Source organism: Macaca fascicularis, chromosome X (assembly GCF_037993035.2).
Source record: "Macaca fascicularis isolate 582-1 chromosome X, T2T-MFA8v1.1".
NCBI classification, from domain to species: Eukaryota; Metazoa; Chordata; class Mammalia; order Primates; family Cercopithecidae; genus Macaca; species Macaca fascicularis.
This window is the reverse complement of record NC_088395.1, coordinates 138,314,638-138,336,439: the sequence shown is the minus strand read 5'-3', so window position 1 is coordinate 138,336,439 and position 21,802 is coordinate 138,314,638. Positions and strand designations below refer to the sequence as shown.

General features: G+C 36.1%; 1 protein-coding gene across 1 annotated transcript in view; it reads right to left on the bottom strand.

Moving 5' to 3' along the window:
- Positions 1–1,925: 1,925 nt before the first annotated feature.
- The window catches only part of STK26 (serine/threonine kinase 26), a 52,627-nt gene continuing 32,750 nt past the window's right edge, over positions 1,926–21,802 (bottom strand). The window contains exons 4-12 of the mRNA XM_045384419.2: positions 14,973–15,029; positions 10,150–10,258; positions 9,905–10,062; positions 8,853–9,038; positions 7,286–7,434; positions 5,831–5,924; positions 4,995–5,057; positions 4,777–4,913; positions 1,926–3,741 (exon numbers count right to left, since the gene is read on the bottom strand). Coding sequence (XP_045240354.1) covers positions 3,717–3,741; positions 4,777–4,913; positions 4,995–5,057; positions 5,831–5,924; positions 7,286–7,434; positions 8,853–9,038; positions 9,905–10,062; positions 10,150–10,258; positions 14,973–15,029 — 978 coding nt within the window. The 3' untranslated portion in view covers positions 1,926–3,716. The remainder of the gene's footprint in view (positions 3,742–4,776; positions 4,914–4,994; positions 5,058–5,830; positions 5,925–7,285; positions 7,435–8,852; positions 9,039–9,904; positions 10,063–10,149; positions 10,259–14,972; positions 15,030–21,802) is intronic.

Here is a 21,802-nt window from a genome sequence, read left to right as displayed (position 1 = left end):
GAGCCAGTTCCATGTTACCGACTTAGGCAGAAAATAATGAAACTTGTAGAAACCATTTTCTTGGTTACTACATATTCATTGGTCTGAAGAAAATCTCATTTTTGACACCTACCTTATGAAAGATCCAGCTGTTGCCTCGTTCCTTGAGTTTCACTCTTCCAGTACCTCTGAAGGGACTCTAGAACATGCCCTCTCCTCCCCAGCACTGTGGCAAGGTGAGGTGGGTATTTGTCATCGCCACTGCATACTTCCACACAGAGACATTGTGAGTGAAGATCAGGTTCTTCAATGCTGAAGAATGGTGACAGTATGGGTTGGCATTTGGAATTGGCTTCTAATGGCATTTAGTAATTTAGTAGATTGTGAATGTGTTGATCTTTGTGCTCTTAAAAAACACTGAACGAATATTTCAGTCTTTACTATTTGTGTGGGGCCCAGTAGAAATGGTCTTGTAATATGTTAAAGACTTCCATTTTTATAACATATATAAGGGGAGCATGACCCTCCTACAGCCTCAGGAACAAGGTGGTGGCATAGATCCTCTCAAGAGAATACAAGTTTAGAATTAATCTAGGACTTGGCAGAATTCTAAACCTAGGAAAGTCATGAATTAAATCAATTTCTAGAGCCAGACATAAACCTGATAAAAATATCCTGTTGTTTTACTTATAACTTCTATATTCTTAACTATCTACTATATCTAGTAAAAGAGAAACATTAACAGGTCAGTTTGTTTATCTAATATTTCCTGCCAGAATTTATTTTTTGTCATAGCTTCTTGCATGTATGCAGGCCAGGAAATGAATGTTATTGTAATAAAGTGTGATGGAAAATCCAGGTAATTAAAAAATAAATTATAATTATGTTCTTCCTTTTGTTTTAATCAATTTCAGAAGTGATTGGTTCTGGCCTATTTTACTAAGGAAAGGGACAGTTACACAACAAGGAAAAGGAGGGAGGCAAGTAAAAATGTATGGCCAAGGAGAGGAAAAGTAGTAGAATTGAAGGGTAGCTGAAACAAAAAAGGATGGTACTAATACCAGGGTGAGTTAATGAACCAGAATTCCATTTTTGACCCATTCAAAATTTCTCTAATGGTCCTCCTAGAAGGTATAGCATTCTATTTGAGAAGTTTATTTTGTTTGATTTTAAAGTCCAACATATTTACAAGATAATGTTACTACAAACTTCAAAGAAAGGAGGCAATTCTATAGGCAAGTTATTTTTATATACAACTTAAAGGAGAAAAAAAACTAATGGAATAGTTTCCTTATTCTCCTAGTCTTTATATCAGAAAAATCCCTTTTAATATACCTCATCCCACTCCTTTCCTCCATCCTAGCACTTTCTTGTCTGCTCCTGGACTCATATTTAGTAACTCACAAGTCAAGAGTAACTATCTAATAATAAGAATATATTGAAACCCAATCACCTGGGCTTAATAATATAGTATAATATTAAAATATTATATAATTAATATATGAATATATTAATACATATTAATACCATAGATCCTTAATGCTATGTTAAGTTCACCCTCAACCTCTTCTCTAGGAAAAACTTAAACTCCTTTATGTTAATGGTATTTCTCATATTAATTTCTAAAAATCTTCACTAAGTTTATATCTGTATATGATCTCTTAATAATATAATAATCAGGGTGACCATATAATTTATTGTTCAACCCAGGACACTTTCAAGTGAAAGGGGACGTTATTAATAATTTGGTCAAGACAGGAGGCTTAGAAATTAGGACAGATGTTCACTGTAGCTATAATTAATGCTTAATGAAATGTGAAGAGTATCTTCTGGTTTCCAACAGAAACTTCGATTTTAGTGTTTGAACAATAAAGGACAAAGGAGAAATAATTTGAAACACTGAAGTCCCATACCACACCCCCATCTCAAGGAAAACAAACATTGAGGACTGTGAAATTTAAATATTTATTTTCAAAACCCCAAAACACTGGAGTATGCTTCACCTAGAAACAGTTTACAGGACGAATAGCTATAATGAATAAGCAATACAATTTGTATTTGGGATGCAATTGTGTTGTAAAGTTTCAAATAATCAATTTATAAATTTGCTGCTTTTACTTTTACAAAAATATTCATTTAACCCATAACATGAGTTGCAAAATTATCTCCAGACTTCTACAGATTATAAACTGTAATTGTGTTTCAGTTACACAGCGGGTGAAAAATTTAACTGAACCATTACTTCAAAATACAATGCATTAAAAATAATTGTTACAATATAGGCACCAATAAAAAGAATTTTCTTGGCATACAACACCAGAACAACCTTCTCAAGTATCTATACCATGTAAAGTAAAAAGAGGATGTAATGGCCACTTTGACTAAAAACTGTATTCCTTACAGGAAGAATATCTTTCGTCTAATATTTGGCAATTACTCAGATTTTTTTAAAATGACTTTTGTGCAAAAACCAAATTGTGCAGATCCAAACAATTAAACATTAACTATCAAAACTAAATATCAATAATTCTACAACTACTAAAATATAGCCCCAGTTCAGAACTTAGGCAGGCATAATACTGGGCTTAAAAGAAAAAGGCATCACCAACATAATAGTGCCATAAATATAAGTGAAAATTAACTGTGCAATCTAACTTACCTTTGAGTGGACAGAAATCATCCTGTACTATGGTTATTTTCATGTGAACTAGAAAATGCTCACTTAAATATCCTTTTAAAAACAACAAACTGATGCTTATTAGTGACAATTATGAAGAACAAAAATATATAAATAGTTTATAGGACAATTCATTACCATGGCAAAAATATGCTGGTGTAACTTATATTCATACCTATGGATCAGGTATTTAATCACATGACAATCAGCTTTTTTTTTTTTTTTTTTGGCTCTCAAAATCCAAGCAGATAGTATGGGATTTTAGTTGAAGATGTAAAACATGAAGCCAGACTAACTCCTCCAACATTACCAAGCACCTATCCTTGGGTAAATGATCTTGCTTTAAATTTCTAACCATGTTAAATAAGGGTAAAATTGCCTCTTCTACCTAAAAGAGAATGTAAATACTATACACCAAGAGGTACCTCTGTTGCTGTACATTGCCTGTAAATGCTTCAAACACAGGATCTCAAATGTGATAATCATTGAGCTGCCTGGAATATCATACCAACTTGGTAGAAGAATCAATACTTTTACAGGTTTCATTTAAAAGACTTTACTAAAATTTTCTGTTTTAAGAAGGTATGACTTATTTACACCTCCCCACCAATAGTCATTTTTAGAATACGCATGTTTAAAAAACAACAACAACAACAACACTTTTTGAAGCTTGATACTTTACAAAAGCTGAATACTGAGAATGACTTTGAAAGACCTGTACGTTTCATGACTGTAGTCAATTAAAGATCAAGACGTGAAAGGTATTCATCTTAGTAACTTAACTTAAGAAATAGGGATACTTAAAAGCAAAACGGTGTCTCAACATTTACTAGAATACAGGTGAAACTATAGTATTAAAAGTTACTCCTTACAAAATAATCCTTTCAAAATATAAAATGATAAACACCATCACAAAATAGTTTAATAGCTTCTTCCAAATCTTCAGTGTTGCAAAGATCCAAAAGGCACCTGGAGCTCATGGGTTAAGCATTGTTAAGCTTGAAGTAGCTTTGGTGGGGCTCTCTGGGTCCATATGAAACAGAAGCCAATAATAAGTTTCTTAGGGGGATTCGTTTGCTGAACACCTATAAAATTTTTTAAAAATGTAAACAAATGTACAACTATGCATATTTATATTTCTCTTTTGTATGAACTCTGCAATGAAGAAACTGATTCCACAAAAGGGATACATTGTTTTTATGGAATCTCATCATGTAGATGTTAAAATATAAACAAGTTCAAAAATCCCTTCTGTATCTGATTTCACAACTTCCAATTGATTTGTTTTCAAATGGGAGGTCTTCATTAAAATATAAGGGATTTTAAGAGGGGGTTAGGTTTACGAGTACAAGTGAGCCTTATCAGATAGAAAGATCTTTGAGAGTGTGTGATTTCACAGGTCACAGAGTTTGTTCCAACTCAATCCCAGTGGCATCACAAACAAAGAAATATAAAGATGCACTGAGAAGAGATATAACAAGGTCAAGGCTAAAATTAGTATCACCTTATAGCTTGCTTGAGCTAAGGAGTGTATATGTGTGTACATGCATACAAAAGTCTTGTTGAAAATTTTTTAAAAAATTAAATGTAAGAACTTTTTTGAATGTGAACAAAATCAAATGAATATTTCAAGAGACAACATAGAAACTGAAGTTGAACATAAGAGCCCTTTTTCAGTCTGGATTGAGTCCCTCTACCTTTTCCTTAACTTTTCATATGGAGGTCAAATGTAGGAACTTTAGCACTGGAAATTATGCAACTAGTGGTGTTTTGTTAAATTCTGAGGGTAGTGGCAAGAAAGAAAGCATTCCCCAATGATATTAATGAGAGCTCAAATGAGAATATGCTCAGTGACCTTTTGTCCATACTCCTACTAGTGGAGAAAGAAAAACAGGCCATTTCATGCAGTGGAAAACTACCTTGTCATGCCTAAAAATTCCAAAAGCTAATGTTTAAGATACACAACAAACAAAAACTATTTTTAAGTATACAACTATGTATTAAAAGGTGACTTTGTTAGGAATAATTGGAATGGTTGAATCAACGAAATTACATTGCATCATAAATTAACATACAACAGAAAATGCAAAATAATTTTTAAAATGACATTTCCAACTTACTTTTGAAATTTTTCAATTAGCTTCTTCACCATTTTATCTGTGATGCCAGGACAGGCGGCTTCAGCCACAGCAATACTTTTCTCGAGTTCTTCAATCGCCTGATTCCTGCTAGCATTATTCTCGTCCTGCTGTTTAAGCTGAGAAAGAGTAATAATTAAAACACTTAAAATATTATACTACTTCAAACAGATATCCAAGGCCAATTAATCTGTACTTACTTCAGCAAATGCAGGTGTGATTATCATAGACAAACAGCTCAGGGTTTGCACAAGATCTTGCTCCTTTGAACAAATGATACAGATTATACACATGAAATTAAAATAATTGTTATGATTTTCTTATTCTTTAACAAATACGAACTAATTTGAATGCCCCACTGAAAACAAAATATTGTATGCAAGGCAAGTCTCTAAGCTTTCTTCCTGTCATTCATTCCCATTCATCATCCAGAAGTCCTCTAACTTCTAGGATTACAATAGACACCTATGATTCCCTGGGCTTATGTATCTCTAGGTGAAATGCACTTAAAAAATACCAATATGGGCCGGGCACAGTGGCTCAAGCCTGTAATCCCAGCACTTTGGGAGGCCGAGACGGGCGGATCACGAGGTCAGGAGATCGAGACCATCCTGGCTAACATGGCGAAACCCCGTCTCTACTAAAAAATACAAAAAACTAGCCAGGCGAGGTGGCAGGCGCCTGTAGTCCCAGCTACTCGGGAGGCTGAGGCAGGAGAATGGTGTAAACCCGGGAGGCGGAGCTTACAGTGAGCCAAGATCTGGCCACTGCACTCCAGCCTGGGCGACATAGCGAGACTCCGTCTCAAAAAAAAAAAAAAAAAAAAAAAAAAAAAAAATTCCAATATGGCCACTTAAATAACTTCTATTAACTTTTTTAATTAGCTCAAAACTAATGACAAATGAAGCATACTACAAACACAGTGAGGCAGACAGGCATTTGGGGTATTCAATCCTAACAATTTTGGGCCATTATAATCTCACTACATAGTTTGAAAAACTGTATGAAGAGTAAGTAATTGTCTCCATATACATACTGCCCCATTCTGTACTTTCTTTGGATCAGGCTTCTTTCGTACGGTGGTAAAGCTCCATTCAGGATGAGTATTGTTTTCCCTGCTGGTAGATTCCCTAAAGAGATTGCCAAAGATACCTCTATAAGTGACCAAATGATTCAGCTTGGCAAAAATATCAAATCGATGTATGTAGAATCTAAAGGAATAATTGTCCCAATGTTTAAAAACTCCTGGTACAAAAAAGATCTGATCTCAGCTGCAGGTGAATACTACATTTTACTACAGAGTGGTAGTGGAGTGGTTCTCAGCTCGATGTGTGCTTCATTGAGACCTCCTACCAAATGTAAATACCTGTCCCTCACTGCTCCCCACCTATTGAATCAGGATCTCCAGTGGTGTGGCTTGCGATTGCTTTAAGGTTCCATGTGCATCCATGTCCCTACAAAGGACACAAACTCATCCTTCTTGGACTCGGGAAGGGGAACATCACACACCGGGGCCTATCATGGGGAGGGGGGAGGGGGGAGGGATTGCACTGGGAGTTATACCTGATGTAAATGACGAGTTGATGGGTGCTGACGAGTTGATGGGTACAGCACACCAACATGGCACAAGTATACATATGTAACAAACCTGCACGTTATGCACATGTACCCTAGAACTTAAAGTATAATAATAATAAATAAATTTAAAAAATAAAAATAAAAATAAAAAATAAAAAATAAAAATAAAAATAAAAAGGTTCCATGAGTGACTCTTATGGGAAGCTAAGGCTAACACCCATCAGAATAGGGCACAAATTATTCTGATATTTTTTATCCCTTTCCAACATTGAGCAATTTCTCATAAATGGAAGAATCTCAGGGTAGTATCTAAATAAATTTGGTGTTGCCTTTTTGCCAGTTCAGCTGGTAGAGGACTAAATTCTGGCATAGCATACAGACTTTCCTAGTCTAAATTAATTGACGGACTTAGAGGCTGAATTTTTAATGTAAACGCTGCTGTTATAAAACACTACAACTTTTTCAAGAAATAAAAATTACACATAAATGAATATTCAAATGTATCAGTCTGATCTGGATTTGGTACATGGCCAAGAGGTGGGAAAGGAAAGTTCTTTAGAGGGATTTTGCAGGTTGCCATCAAAGTATGAGAAAACACAGCTCCTTATTACTTTGGGCAAACTAATATAACACTTTTAATTGAATCTTGCTCCAAAATTTTGTAATATACTCAAGTATCCACTAGGGGTTAGACCAAGACCATTTAAAACTAGAGCTATTCACTTCCAAGAAAAACATGTTTCCAACTTCATTGTATTCTAGACTGTGATTGAAAAAGATTTTTACAGTTTCTAAGGTGAAATTTCAAAATATGGTTTATATTTTATGCTAGAACAAGCACACTGATCATAGCTAAAAGATATACAATATTTAAATAGGCTACCTACATAAAAATTAAATAATTTGTACATACGAATCAGAGCCCTCGGAATCAGATTCATCATCACTGTGTCCTTCTGCCTTCCATCTCTTAAAACGATCTATCAGTTCAGTCAGATAAGAAGTCTTCTTTGAATTTTTTACAATGAATTTGTGTTTCAGAAGTTCTTTTGCTGTAGGGCGCTAAGGATAAAAAGATCAAGGCTGCATATTACAATTGTTGAACTCTTATGATTACAAGGAATGGTTAAAAAATCATCTGAATTATTAAGCTGAAAGGTATAAAGGTATGTCTGTAGATATAAGAACAACTAAAATGCTGTAGGAAAATAGCTAATTCTATTATTGAAGTGGCTCAAGGCAACTGCATTGAATCTACTACTTTGGCGTCTAAATTTGTTAAAGCCCAATGGGCAGCAGGTGGCTTACCCACCAGCAAACTGGCAGGCAGGGCCTTCTCAAAAGCAGAGAGACACATGACAGTATTTAGAAAGTAAACATTTAAAAACATTTCAAAGTAATGTTCTAAAATACTTTAATCACATTTACTGTAAATTTGAAAAAAACTGATGAAAACTTGCAAGGCTGTAGTTTTGTTATTATTTACACATATCTTATAATCCCTTCTCCATCAGACATCAATGTCTATTGCATCTAAATGCAAACACCAGGTGCTGTGGAGAATGTCCCGCCTTCACTTTATTAATATCACAATGTTTATCATCAACTTAAAAATAGTTATATCAAGTTTGGACTGCTCTTGTGTATTTCTCGTCTCGAAAAATCACAAGGCAGCTTTATTTCAACAACAGCAAAACAACTGTAATCGAATCTGCCAAGTAAATGAATGGAGCTCACTAGCCTAGGAAAAGTATACAACTCCACGGTGAAGTTTCTAAACACTAAATAAAAATAGTTAAACCTGGCCAGGCGCAGTGGCCCATGCCTGTAATCCCAGCACTTTGGGAGGCTGAGGAGGGCGGATCGCTAGAGGTCAGGAGCTCGAGACTGGCCTGGCCAACATTGTGAAATCCATCTTTACTAAAAATACAAAACTTAGCCAGGCATGGTGGCAGGTGCCCGTAATCACAGCTACTTGGGAGGCTGAGGCAGGAGAATCGCTTGAACCTGGGAGATGGAGGTTGCAGTGAGCCTAAATCACGCCACTGCACTCCAACCTGGGCAACAGAGCAAGACTCTGACTCAAAAAAAAAAAAAAACAGTTAAACCCAAACATAACTTTTCATGAAAAATGAAAACAGCTGAATAAAAATCACTGTATTTATACATGCACTTTAATAATGACATAATATAAAGATAACTTTACTTCTCAAATTTATTTCCCCCTGAAATAGGAAATAATGAATAGAATAAGGAGGAAGCTGGGTACCAAGAAAAAAATGAAGGGTAAGGAGAAAAAGAATGAAGAATCTGGTTAATAACTCAATAGAAGTAGCAGTACAGAAGGAAGAACCAAGTTCCTGGATGGATCTTAGACAATTCTCACATGCACTGTATTCCCTATTGCAGGAAAAGCTGCCTTTGCTATAAGTAGATCTAATAATAGAAAATAAATAGTAATGATAGCAATATATACTCACAAATGATGGATCTTTGTTCAGGCAAGCATCAATAAACTCCTTAAAAGACTTAGTAAAGTCTCCAACAAGAGTTGGAGGATTGTTTTTGGGAATAAGAAACAGAACTCTCATTGGATGCATATCGGAGTTAGGTGGCTCTCCTTTGGCTAGTTCAATAGCAGTAATTCCCAACGACCAAATGTCAGCCTAAGATAAAAGGAAAAACAAATATATATATGTATATCACCTTGAAACTCCATTACAATATACTACCACAAAATAGTCTGTGGAACCTAATGGTCATACAGTACTTGTCTCTCAAGAAAATGTGGTGTTAATAAATTTTTATTACTATAATTCATTTATTTAAAACATAATGAATTCCATACTTTGTGTCAGGTACCCTTCTCAGAATGGAGGATTTCAGTGGTGAATAAGCCAGACAAAAATCCCTGCTCTTAAGGGGCTTACATTCTAATAAGAGAGACAAATAAATAAATAAATACATAATATGATGCCAGATGGTGTTAACTTCTGTGAAGAAAATAACAAGCATAGTAAGAGAATAATGAATGATGGGGGCAAGAGTGTTGCAGATCTACATAAGATGGCCAGGGAAGAATTCTCTGTGTAAGTGATGTTTAAGCAGACCTGATTGTGGGAGGAAGATTTTTTCAGACAGAGGGAAGGGCAGGTGCAAAGGTCCTGAGGCCAGGGTGTACTTGCTATGTTTGAGGAACAACCACGAGGCCACTGTGGACGAATAATCTAGAAGAGAGTGGTAGGAGATAAGACTGGAGAGGCAGATAATGGCCAGATTGTGTAGAGCTTTATATGTCACAGAAAAGACTTAGGATTTTATTCCATGTGGGATGAAAAGCCATTGAAGTGAATAGGGTCCAAATATTAGTTAGCTGTGAGGGAATTTATGATTAAGCAGCAAAATACGACATAACTCTAGCTTAAGAAACACTTGTGAAACAAGGAAAAATAAGGCAGTGTATTAACTAGGATAGCGTGCCACATACAATTTATTAACAAACCCAAAACAGTTTGAACAGGTAATACTCTACTTTTGAGTCATAAGCTGACTGTTGAATAACTTCAGGAGCCATCCAAAATGGAGTTCCCACAAAGGTATTTCTTTTAATCTGTGTATCCGTCAGCTGACCAGCAACTCCAAAGTCAGCAAGTTTAACATCTCCTTGTTCTGAGAGCAAGACATTGGCAGCTAGGAGGAAAAAAAGAAAAGAAAAGAAAACTCAGCTTGCTCAGAATGCTTCTATTTTTCTCAGGTTCATATTAGATTTTTGTATACCTTTTATGTCTCGGTGAATTTTCTTTTCTGAATGCAGATAGTCCAGACCTTTTAAAATTTCCTTTAGCATGGTAGCAATCTGGAACTCATCAAATGGACCAGCTCGAAGCTTAAGGGGAAAAACACACACACACATACACACATGTGTAAAAGTTTGGAAACATCAAATTCAAAATTGGTGTCTTTGAAATGAAGAAATCACTTAAACACATGATGCTGTTCTGTTTATCAAACCAATATCTAAACAAGGGAGGAAAAATGTAAAATGTGAAGGAAGAAAGCAAAAGAATTCAATCAAAGGGCTGAACAGGTTTTTTAATGATTCAATTTAATGAAAGATAATATGAGCCCTTTCACCTATATACTAGGCTTCAGATTCTGAGGTTCCTGAATATTTACATCAAAGATGGAACAAATATGCTTACATAATGACAGAACCAACTATCTTTTCTTTAGACAGAAAAAAAGAGATATCAGTTACTTAAATTCTGGCATTTGCTGTGAAAAAGTTACTACATATTGACACAAAACTGATTTTTAGGTCAGAGAATCCATAAGATTTCCACAGCAACTATTTGATCACATCAGTCAGCATTTATGTATTTTAATAATATTGTAAAGAATAGCCTTTTTGAGACTGAAATTGTAAATTTAGCCAAGAATATAATAATTAAACTATTCAGACTATGATTGTAAAAAAAATAAATCATGGAGGGATAATGTTTTTCAAATAAATGTAACACATATCCCTTTATTTCCCCATCCCTGTACCAAAGCCAATAGTTCCAACTGGAATACAAGGAAAGCAATGATTAGGTTTCAGGAGAACTTGTAATGGAATATCTGAAAATCCCTCTTTAAAATAAATGGTTATTTTAAAATTCTGGTACCTCATAAAGCACAAACAGTGGACTGTACAATATTATTACAGGAAAGGGTGGGAATCTAAAGTCAGAGCCGAGGCAGAGTTCTGTTTGCTTCTGGAAGGAGGGAAGAGGTGGTGAAAATCAAACATTGCCCACTCTGCCTCACACTGGGAGGGATCCGTAGCTCTTTGGCACCTTGTGTATTTCATCTTTCATGAATGCCATATTTATGCTGAATAAAGGGCACTTTCATGTTGAAATTTAACAGCTTAAAATAGAACTCATACTTTGGTCTCACCATCTAATATTAACTGTGGTCTGGGTATATAGTATCCTCCAGGGATGTCTGTAATTCAACAGGTCCCTTTCCTAGGTAACATTATCTATTTACTTTCAAATCTATCAACTTCCACCCCAAAGTTTCTACTCAAACAGTTGTGATTAAAGTAGTTTCTAAAGTCTTCTAGAAAGGGTGAAAATGGCACACTATTTTATTGATGGCTGGCAATGAACTTCTGAGGTACTACAAAACAACTGAAGGACAAACGTCACACTACTTAAGATCAGTAATTAGTATCATCTGATCATAGGACATTAGCAAGGCCAGAGGAGGTATATCCTTAGTTATTTAAGTGATTGGGCAAGATTAATGTACGGCCTACTAGCTATCATTCTGAAGGATATCTAAAAGTAACATAAATAAGCCAGTATTTTAGCTAATACAGAAGTTTTTAAAAATATTCAAGTAAAAACAACAAAAAGGGGATCCTAAAGATTCATGAGCTTATCTGCTATATTTTAGGTTCATGTTAAAATTCAATAAAAGTGAAGTCTCAATTAACTGGGTGCTGGAGGAGGATGGGAAGAAAGACTCTGTGGCAAGGAGACACATTTCTTCATTTGAACTTATCTTCAATAGCTGAAGACCTTGTCATGTCTCTAACAGATAACATCTCTGTCCCAGGGCAGTGTACTTGCCTTGTATAATTTGCCTCTGTTGTCAAGTGAGAATATGCAAGAGAGGGACCTTGACTCTTTCAAAGACTGTACATTTGTGAACTCGTGGATCTTTGTCACACTTCTTTAACTTCCAGCCAGTCCCTAACGCAGTCTGCTATGTTATGCCCTCTCTTATGGTTAGCATATTATTTCTTTTTTCTTGGGGCTCATGTTTTATTCCAGTCATCTTACTATATGTGTTTTTGTTGCAAGCCACCACGATTCTTTTTGGAAAGAAGTGGAGCATAATAAACACAATAAAATGATGTGCAATATACTCAAAGTCTGCTCACATATAATAAATTGCTTTTCAAGAATGGGAGTGACTCAAGGTAGACACTGTATAATGTTGACATAAATGACAAGTTGTAATCTTATGTTATTCCATTAGTTAGGCACCAGGCACCAGTTTAATGTGAGAAACACTCTCCGCTAAACATCCCTCTTAGTTCCTGTTGTTCTTAGTAGCAGAGCCTTCCTCTACACCTAATCCTGTCTTAGATTCCCCCAAATGATAGCATTTATTTGTACAGGAATATACATGAAAAGGGAATAGCACATTTTCTCATTATCTGCTCTCCCTGGAAACTCTAGTTAAATGAGTTTTCTAATTAAATCACAATATTATTGAATTTTAGAGCTAAGAACACAAAATTAGAGATTACTGATTCAATTTCTTCATTTAACATGTGAAGAAATTAAGACACAAAAGAGGCTAAAGGGCTGCCCAATATTTGCCAGGCAGTCAGTGTTTACTGACTAGGTTTTTTACGACCTAGGTTTTTTGATTCTTAACCAATACAGTACTAACAACATTTTTCATTCATTGAAACTGATACTAATGGCTATTTGTTTTATTAAGTAGAGTTCAGAATAGCAGGATGAGATTAAGATCTCACAATCATTTAACTTGGAGATTTCATAAAACTGACCAAACTACTACTAGGGGACACAGATTTGGGTTGTTGGTTGGGGTTAGGCCAGTGTTCACTGCTTAAGATTGCTATCAGTGATCCTGTTAAACAGAGTCGCCTAGCTTTGCCAATGCTTCCAAAATGGGGAAGAGACATAGTGAGCACCCTAAGGGACCAGATAAGACAACTGATAAATTTGGAAAGGGCTTTTAATATTCAAAAAATGGAAGAAGGATAATGAAACAATTGAGAGGCTTCTTGTAGAGCTAATGAAAAAACTATTGAATAATACGACTCTGTGACAAGACAAATAAAAATGAGATCATTTAACTTCAAGAGGAGAATGAAGCCTGACTCCATATGCATGAAGGATTATTACACAAAGAAACATCAGTGGTGTTCTCTCACTAGAGAGGAGAGAAAAAAAAATGAACTCAGGCTTTAGGATATAAGAACTAGATTAGACACAAGGAAAGATTACCAAATTCAGCAACTGATTAAACTGACATGAATTCCTAGTAGTAGATGAGGCTCTCCATCAAGTTTAATTACCATTTCTTTAGAATGGTTTAAATATGGTTCTGCCTAAAGGAAAGAAAATCTCTTACGGTCATTTCTGTTCATAAAATTATTTGAAACTTTGAGTCACTGGCAGTCAGGGTTAAAGCCTTTAAAAATATTTAATCACTTTCAGTTAGGAAAACTCATCTCCACCTAAAAAAATAAGAATTAAAATATTACTTGATTATTTTAATCAAAACACTTTCTTAGAAACAGCATACGCTATAATTTCTAAGGCAGAAGCATGCAAATAAAAAAATCATATAATATTAAAGATGGAAGGGAACTTAGAAATAACTTAGTGCAACTTCTTTGTTTTATAGAACACCTAAGTCCAGGAAGTTTGTGTCTGGTTCACAGGCACCTATAACCTCAACACCCTAGGCCAGCCCAGTGGTCATTCTACTACACTAAGTTGCCTCTCATAAGTCATACTGAATTTTAAACATAGTATCATATTAATAAAGATTTTTAAGGATGGGAAAGAAACTCAACATTGATAGGATCATACTAAATTGGGGAACAACCAGTGTTTCTCAAAGGCATTCTGTGTGTGAATGCATCTTCATTGGGTTGAATTTTCCTGCACACTGCAGGATTTTAGCATTTTTAGCATTCTGATCCATGACCACTGAAATGGTAGGAGCACTTCTAAGTCATTGTGACAACCCAAAATGCCATTACATTTCCAAATAACCTATAGAGGGGCAGAGAGAACTCTGCAAAGAACTGGATCTGTAGGCCTACCTTGGTTAGAACCCTAGTACCACTATCTTAGTCAATTCAGGTGCTATAACAGAATACCACAGACTGGGTGGCTTAAACAATATTTACTTCTTACAGTTCTGGAGACTGGGAAAGAAGTCCAAGATGAAGGGGCTGGCAGATTTGAGTTCCAGAAGGTCTTCTTCTCACTGCATCCTCCCGTGGTGGAAAGAAAGTCAGAGAGCTCTCTGGGGCCTCCTTTATAAGGGTACTAATCCCATTCATGAGAATTCACCTTCATGACTTAATTACTTCCCAAGGTCCCCACCTCCTAATACCATCACACTGGGGGTTAGGATGTCCACACATGAATTTTGGGGGGACACAAACATTCAGTTCATAAAAATCACTTTTAGTGACAGTTATCTCAATTACATATTTTTTAAAAATATAAGAAAACTCAGTTTTTTTCAGGGATAAGCTTGCAAAAGTCAAACTGACAGCAACGGACACACACATCCCCTTCTAAATTGGGATACTTTATTTTATTAAGGTATTTGCATTCTTATGTAGTCTTAGGATGCCAGCAACATGTCCAAACGTACAATACATCTGTACCTACATAAGGTAGTGGTCATGAAAAAAGAATTTGATTTGAACATACTAACTAAAGCAACCACTTAGCATGCCCAAAAGCCATTGATCTTCAATTAAAAAAAATAAGGTATGTGCATATGCACACATTTGCATCTGTGTGTAATTATTTTAAAATACTTACAAGATCCAGTGCTGAACCACCGCCCAGGTATTCCATTATTATCCATAATTTAGACCCCTGTAAAGCCATGAAACAATTTAATAATTACAAACCTGAGCCAAAATAACATACTAGCAAAAATATTAAATCTCACATACTAAAGCACAGATTCTATTTGCATGTCCTCATTTATTTGTGGGAGCTAAAAATTAAAACAATTGAACCCTTGAAGATAGAGAATAGAAGGATGGTTACCAGAGGCTGGGAAGGATAGTAGGGAGGGGCAGTTGGGGATGGTTAATGGGTACAAAAAGTAGTTAGAGAAAATGAATAAGATCTAGTATTTGATAGCACAACAGGGTGACCATAGTCAATAATAATTTAATTGTACTTTTTAAAATAACTAGAAAAGTATTACTGGACTGTTTGTAACATAAAGAGTAAATGTACCCTGATGTGATCATTATACATTATATGCCTTTATCAAAATAGCTCATGTACCCCCATAAATATTTACACCTTCTTTGTAGCCACAAAAATTAAAAATTAAAAAAAAAATAAAGAACAGATTTCAAAATATAGGTTTAAAAGTGGTTGCTTGGGAACCCAGAATATATTTTTTCCATAGAACATTCCAAATTTAAGTTCTGAGCTTAGACTACCCCCATACCTTTTTGCCTATGATATAGCTAAACAAATGAAAGTACTGTTTGTTATTGTTGAACTATTAGTAATTTTTATTAAAAAAACAGAGCTTTAAATAATTATTTTGAATGATATTGGAAAGAAAATACAGTTGCATTAAAGAATGAGGAGGTAAATGAGGGCTTGTACAAATTTTGGGTTTGAGTTTGAGGACAATGGACATTTTGCCTTATTTCAGTTGTTGGCTTTCATTTGTTTTGATGTACTTCTAACTTTTATCAGCTATGGTTAACAGGCATTTTTGGTACACACATGGAACCTAGAAAGAATATTGTTCATTTTACCTCTGATGTAAATGGATAAGAAAAAGGGAGGGTGTAGCTTCAAAAACATATGATTACTCCAGGTGGAATTAACTTCTCTGTGAGCTGAACAAGAGGAAATGGGGCTTCTGGGAGGAATATATGTATACAAATTCTAAAACGGGTGTACACACACACATACCATTCAGTACCATCAGTTAAACACTGGAATAAACCATTAAACCCTTTTTGTTTTAGCTATAGTTTGAAATACAAGGGACACCTCTCTCTCCATACCATTTCGTGAGAGGTATTCTCTGAATTTTTGTGGGACCACAGAACTGACTGGAAGTAGAATGGTTGATTTTACTATACTGGTGGCAGCCAAGTAGTGACTGGACTGTGTTCCAAAAGTTGATTTTTAAGTAAAATGTTGGGAAATTTAAAAGCAAGCATTTCCCATAAAAATAATGCCTAGGTTCCTGGGGTAGTCCTCCCAAAAAACAATTTCACACAAATGTATTCATTCATAGTATAGCATGAAAAGTACCAGGGAAACTCACTACTATTTATATCTTAACAATATTTCAAGTGAAAAAATATATTCAGCATTGTGCTTCAACTTGGGATGCCAGAAACACATTTCTCACCTTCACAACCCCAGCTGCGGGGTGAAGACTCTCAAGCTACTGCCAGTAGCCCTCAAACTCAAAAATCCCTGGGAGGTATTCAGGAGTCCAATTTAAAATTTCCAGGCATCTCCATGAGGATGTGACTTTATCAAGGCAGAGAATGGACTCCAGTGACATGATGATGAGTGCTTAGGGGATGGGAGAGAGTTGAAGAATCAGAGTGGAACTGACGTTGTAGTGTGGAGAATGGGATGTGGCCTAGGGTTGGGCCATGAAGGCAGGGCTCAGTTAACTAAGACAAAATGATTCTCCTTTCCGTATGCTGACACTATGTAGAATTTGTAAGAGAAAGGGAGGAACAGTGTTCCCCTACCACTTCCTCCAGTAATCTTGATACCCACTCTTCCTGCCATAGATGACCAGCATGCACTGCGAGCAGAAAGCTGAGAGTTTTGGTTAGCAGTGAAGTCTACATTAGGAAATAGAGGAAATAAATTCCCACAGTACTGGTGAGGGAAGAGGAGTTCCAGGAAAGGTTCATATAACTTGTATTTGTGTGTAGAACTTAGGCACTCACAACCTGAGAATTGTGAATCTGACGTATCTTTACACTTTTTGCAAGAGAAAAAAAAGTCGTTCTTAAAATGGTGGATAGGTTAAAAATTGTTTCTTTTGCCACAAGTTTGTTTCTAACAAGTACTATACTCTATCATATGAATTCAGAGAGCTTCCCATTCACCTGACATTTAAAAGAAAAAGATCTTATAAAACATGCCTGTCTATTTTGCAGTTCTGCATGAATGAAAGCACCTGTTTTCCAAGTTAAAAACAATGTGTGCCTTTTTGTTTGTACTAATTCAAAACAGAAGCTTGCCAACTGTCACTAAAACATGTTCATAGAAAGCTTGAAATGTGACTTTACAAAGTAGTATATACCATTAAGCATTAAAATTACAACTACTCAATTTCTAGATCTGAAAATAAGGAATCCTTATTTGTTCTGGAAATCAGTGGTGGTGAGGGCTGCACAACATGCCTGTAATCCTGGTATTTTGGGAGGCCGAGGTGGGAGGATCGCTTCAGTCCAGGAGTCTGAGAGCAGCCTAGACAACATAGTGAGACCTCATCTCTACTAAAAGTACAAAAAATTAGCTAGGTGTGGTGGCATACGCCTGTGGTCCCAGCTACTCGGGAGGCTGAGGTGGAAGGATCAATTGAACCTGGGAGATGGAGGCTGCAGTGGACTGAGATTGCACCACTGTACTCCAGCTTGGGAGACAGAGAAAATGGCAAATTTAGTGTTTATTTTGCCTGATTAAAAAAAACATACAGCACGTAAGATTTTATAAAACTGGAAGTGACAGTAGAGATCATCTTGCCAAGAATATGGCTAGAAAATTTACCACTTCTGAGTCATTTTCTTCCCGTTTGGAATGCTGTGTCCCTACCCCACTCTCACCTTCCAACCCCTACCAAAATCATACTCAAGACTTAGTTCAAATGCTACCTCCCTAGTTTGAGGGTTATTGCACTTGATGTACTCACAGATAAGCAGGCTATTAATATGAGGCAAGTTATAAACACATATCTGGGGCTGAGCAGAGAGGATGAAACCAGAGACATCAATTTAGAAGTTGTCAGACCAAAGTAGATGAGATTAACCATAATATGCAAAAGAATAGGAATACACATAGTAGGCATTAATAAATAAACGTCTGTTGGATTGAATCTAACATGGGGCTTCTTAGAGGTATATTATATTAAGTTTAAAGCTATTCCTATTTTGAGAAAAGAACATTTTAAGAAGGAACAAACTTTCCAGCCTCCATTTTCTTCAAGTTTTATAAGAGAACTCCAAAAGAAATGTTAACAATAAAGGAATATTCCAGAGGCATTGAGCATACATACACTGGCTGTAAGCACATACAGTTTCAGTGAAAAATAAGGAGAAGGCCACAAAGTCATACAGATGATTCTGAAATATTTTCCTTTATTCAATTCTTTTTTTCATAAATATTGGTGATGGTGGGTGGGAAGCAATATTTCCTTAACATACACAGAAATCTAAAGGCAATTTTCAGCAGCAAATAAAGGCATGATTCAAATTCTATTCAATGCCTGAGTGTCATTTTAAGATTTACATTGAACTAGAAAAATATTTAAAGATTATAAAAGATTATTCCAATATTATGAGATCAGAAGGGAAGGGTTTGCTTATTTTAGCACTCTTCATAAAGACTAACTTTGTCAAGAAAATCTGCCCAGTGAACTAAAATTAAAGGAAAACACTGTGGTCATACTGATGTGTTTGTCTGGTTTTTAACTCTTGTTTTTAAAAATGAAGTTATACAGTGAGCTCAGTCAAAATGAATACCTACTACATTTTTTGCATGTCTCAAGGAAATCACTACAACTGCATACAGTTTCAAAGAGCATATAATTTTCTCTCAAATGTAATAACCTTTTCCTCCAGCTTACAGTGAGGTCTTAGTTATGGATGACATCCTGGGTAAGAACAACCCATTTCCCAGTTTGTTTAATTAACTTGACTCAAAATTCTCCATGTTACCTGAAATGGAACAACGGGCCACAATAAGTATGTAAGTTGACTGATAACGCAGTTCCCTGATGGTACTAAGAGGATGTAGCCTTGACTTATGTTGACTACATGGAACAGAACCCTGTTGTATTTGATGTGATTTTAGTTTAGAAAAAAATACAAACCCAAACAGTCATACTATGTTGTGATATATATGATAAGTAAAAGAGTAGGTCAACTTAAGAAAGTGATTTAAATAAATAGTATGAAAATGTTGTAAGATTACAGAATATTTCTTTCCCTGTGTGTACATACATATGTCTTGTAGAGAGACATATGTATATACACACACATTTATTTACTTTAAATAGATTCAGAACACAAATAACATAAGCCAGCTGCACATTTCTACAATCTTATCATGAAGCAACATGTTCTTCAAAGTAGTGTTTTACATCATAGAGTTTAATTAATGATGGGTGAAGGAGATAAAAATAATTCAATTTAATCCCTTAAGAAGCTATCTTGGACAATGGTTTGTCAAGACCAGCACTGGCTGGTCTGAGTACACTTTACAATCAAAATTTGGGACAAACAAAAAACTAGTTTTTAATTATTTAAAGATTAAGTAAATACTGGGTGACTAGCACATGTATACTACTATGCTACTTAAAAAACACCCTATATGAAATCTTAGGAAAAGAATATATAGCTGTAACTCATTTTCTATGGGAGTATTGAATATGAATAAATAAGCAATCAATAAAATGGTCAAACCATATCAGTACCAATTTTTCAATATATTATGGAATAGCCATTTTAAATAGGGCTTATTTAATATTTTAGGTCAGCAACCAAAAATAGTGTATTTGTCACAGGTGCCTAAAAGTAGCAAGGATTCAGATTTGCCCTAGAGAGGGTCTGGAATTACCAGGATTCAATCCAGAAAGAGTAAACCAGAATGAGCAAATCACACACACACACACACACACACACACACACACACACAACAACAACAACAACAACAAATTCCTGGGGCTATGTACCACCAAGGAATTGTATGGGAATTAGGAGGAGAACCTAAAACTACTGAGACTGCGTAATCACTCATGAGATCTCTAAAAAAGAATATGATGGGCTGAATTAGCTTTTTAGGACCAAATATTACAGCAAAATTATCACACAAAGGAGCAGATAATTATGTATGTAGTAAAATACAGCAAGAGCTAACACTTATAAGTAAATGCTGAAATTGGATAGAAATTACTAGCATTATCACCTCCTTTTGGAGGCCTTTTATTCATGCCACTCCTGAAAAGGACAGAAGTGACTACTTATTTATTTGTGTATCATCTATACCTTGTGCATACTTTAACCATAGAATCTGCATCATTTCAGTGCAATACTGGACTATGAGTGCCTTGACGGCAGTAGTGAGTTTGATCATTTTTTTATCCTCAGCACCTAATACAGTGTATAATACATAGTGGTTGTTTGGCTGTTTAATGATTCATTCTACTATGCATTCATTCCACATACATCTAATATTAGAATAAGTCAGGTTTTGTAAACAGGCAGTGAAATTTGTGATGAATTTCTATATCAGTATTAACGAATATAGATACAGATAGATCAAGAAAGTGATAACAAAGTCACCAAGATGGCAGAGGAGATACCAGTTTTAATCACCCCCTTCCTCCACATATACATAAAAAAAAATCCCAAATATAGACAGCTATCCACAAACCCAAGTAACCCTGGAAGGATTCAAGGACCCATTTAACAATCTGCAGCAACACAGTGGAGATAAAAGAAAGAATATCTCCACAGAAAGGATCACTGATGAGATCAGCATACCTGAGAGGCCAGGAAATGTCTAGGAACAGAGATAAAAGGTGGAGGCTACTGGTATCACTACACAGTAGAAGCCATCATGGTCCCCAGTGGCCTGCTCTGCAGAGGACACTGGCCTCCCTTGCTGCTGAGGTAGCCAACAGCCATTTCTGCCAGGGAACCCCAGAGAGGGATACATGACTACAAAACTCTTTCATCTCAAGAAGACATTGTTGAGCCACATGGAGAAAGAAGCCACCACTCTCAAAACTGGTGCAGGCTCCTGACCTCTAAGTCATGGCTGCTCCACTAGTGCCCGCACTACAGACCCAGTTTCTGTGTCTTCTCTGAGCTCAACCATACCTCAGATATTGGAGCTACTGCCACAGTGAGCTAGCTCACACCCCAGGGCCCTGGAACCAAGGTTTCTCTCAGTGTGCCTACGCTCCGGACATCCACACAGTCACCACTGAAAGCTAGCCTGAGTTCTGGACTCCAGACCAGCTGAGTGGTTGTACTACACCCACCCACAGCTCAGACACTTGAGCCAATCACTGGCATAGTGAGCTAGCTCACATCCCAGGCTCTGAAGACAAGGTACCTCTGAGCGTGCCTATGCTCCAGACACCAGTTTAGATGCTACAAATAGCTAGGCTCCACCCCACCCTTACAGCCACTGTAGCCTTGTGCAGCAGTAGTGGGTATTTGTACCTAGGACATTGGTATTACTATTGGCTTGGGCCCCAGAGCATGTCCCTCCAGATATGCCTATGCTTAAAGCCTTAGTTCTGTGGCCACTCCATGGGCATCACTCACTAGACATTAGTGCCACCTCAAGTGGGCCCACAAGCCAGACCCAATGCCAAAAGGGATCTACTCAGCAATGATTTCTCTTGTGGA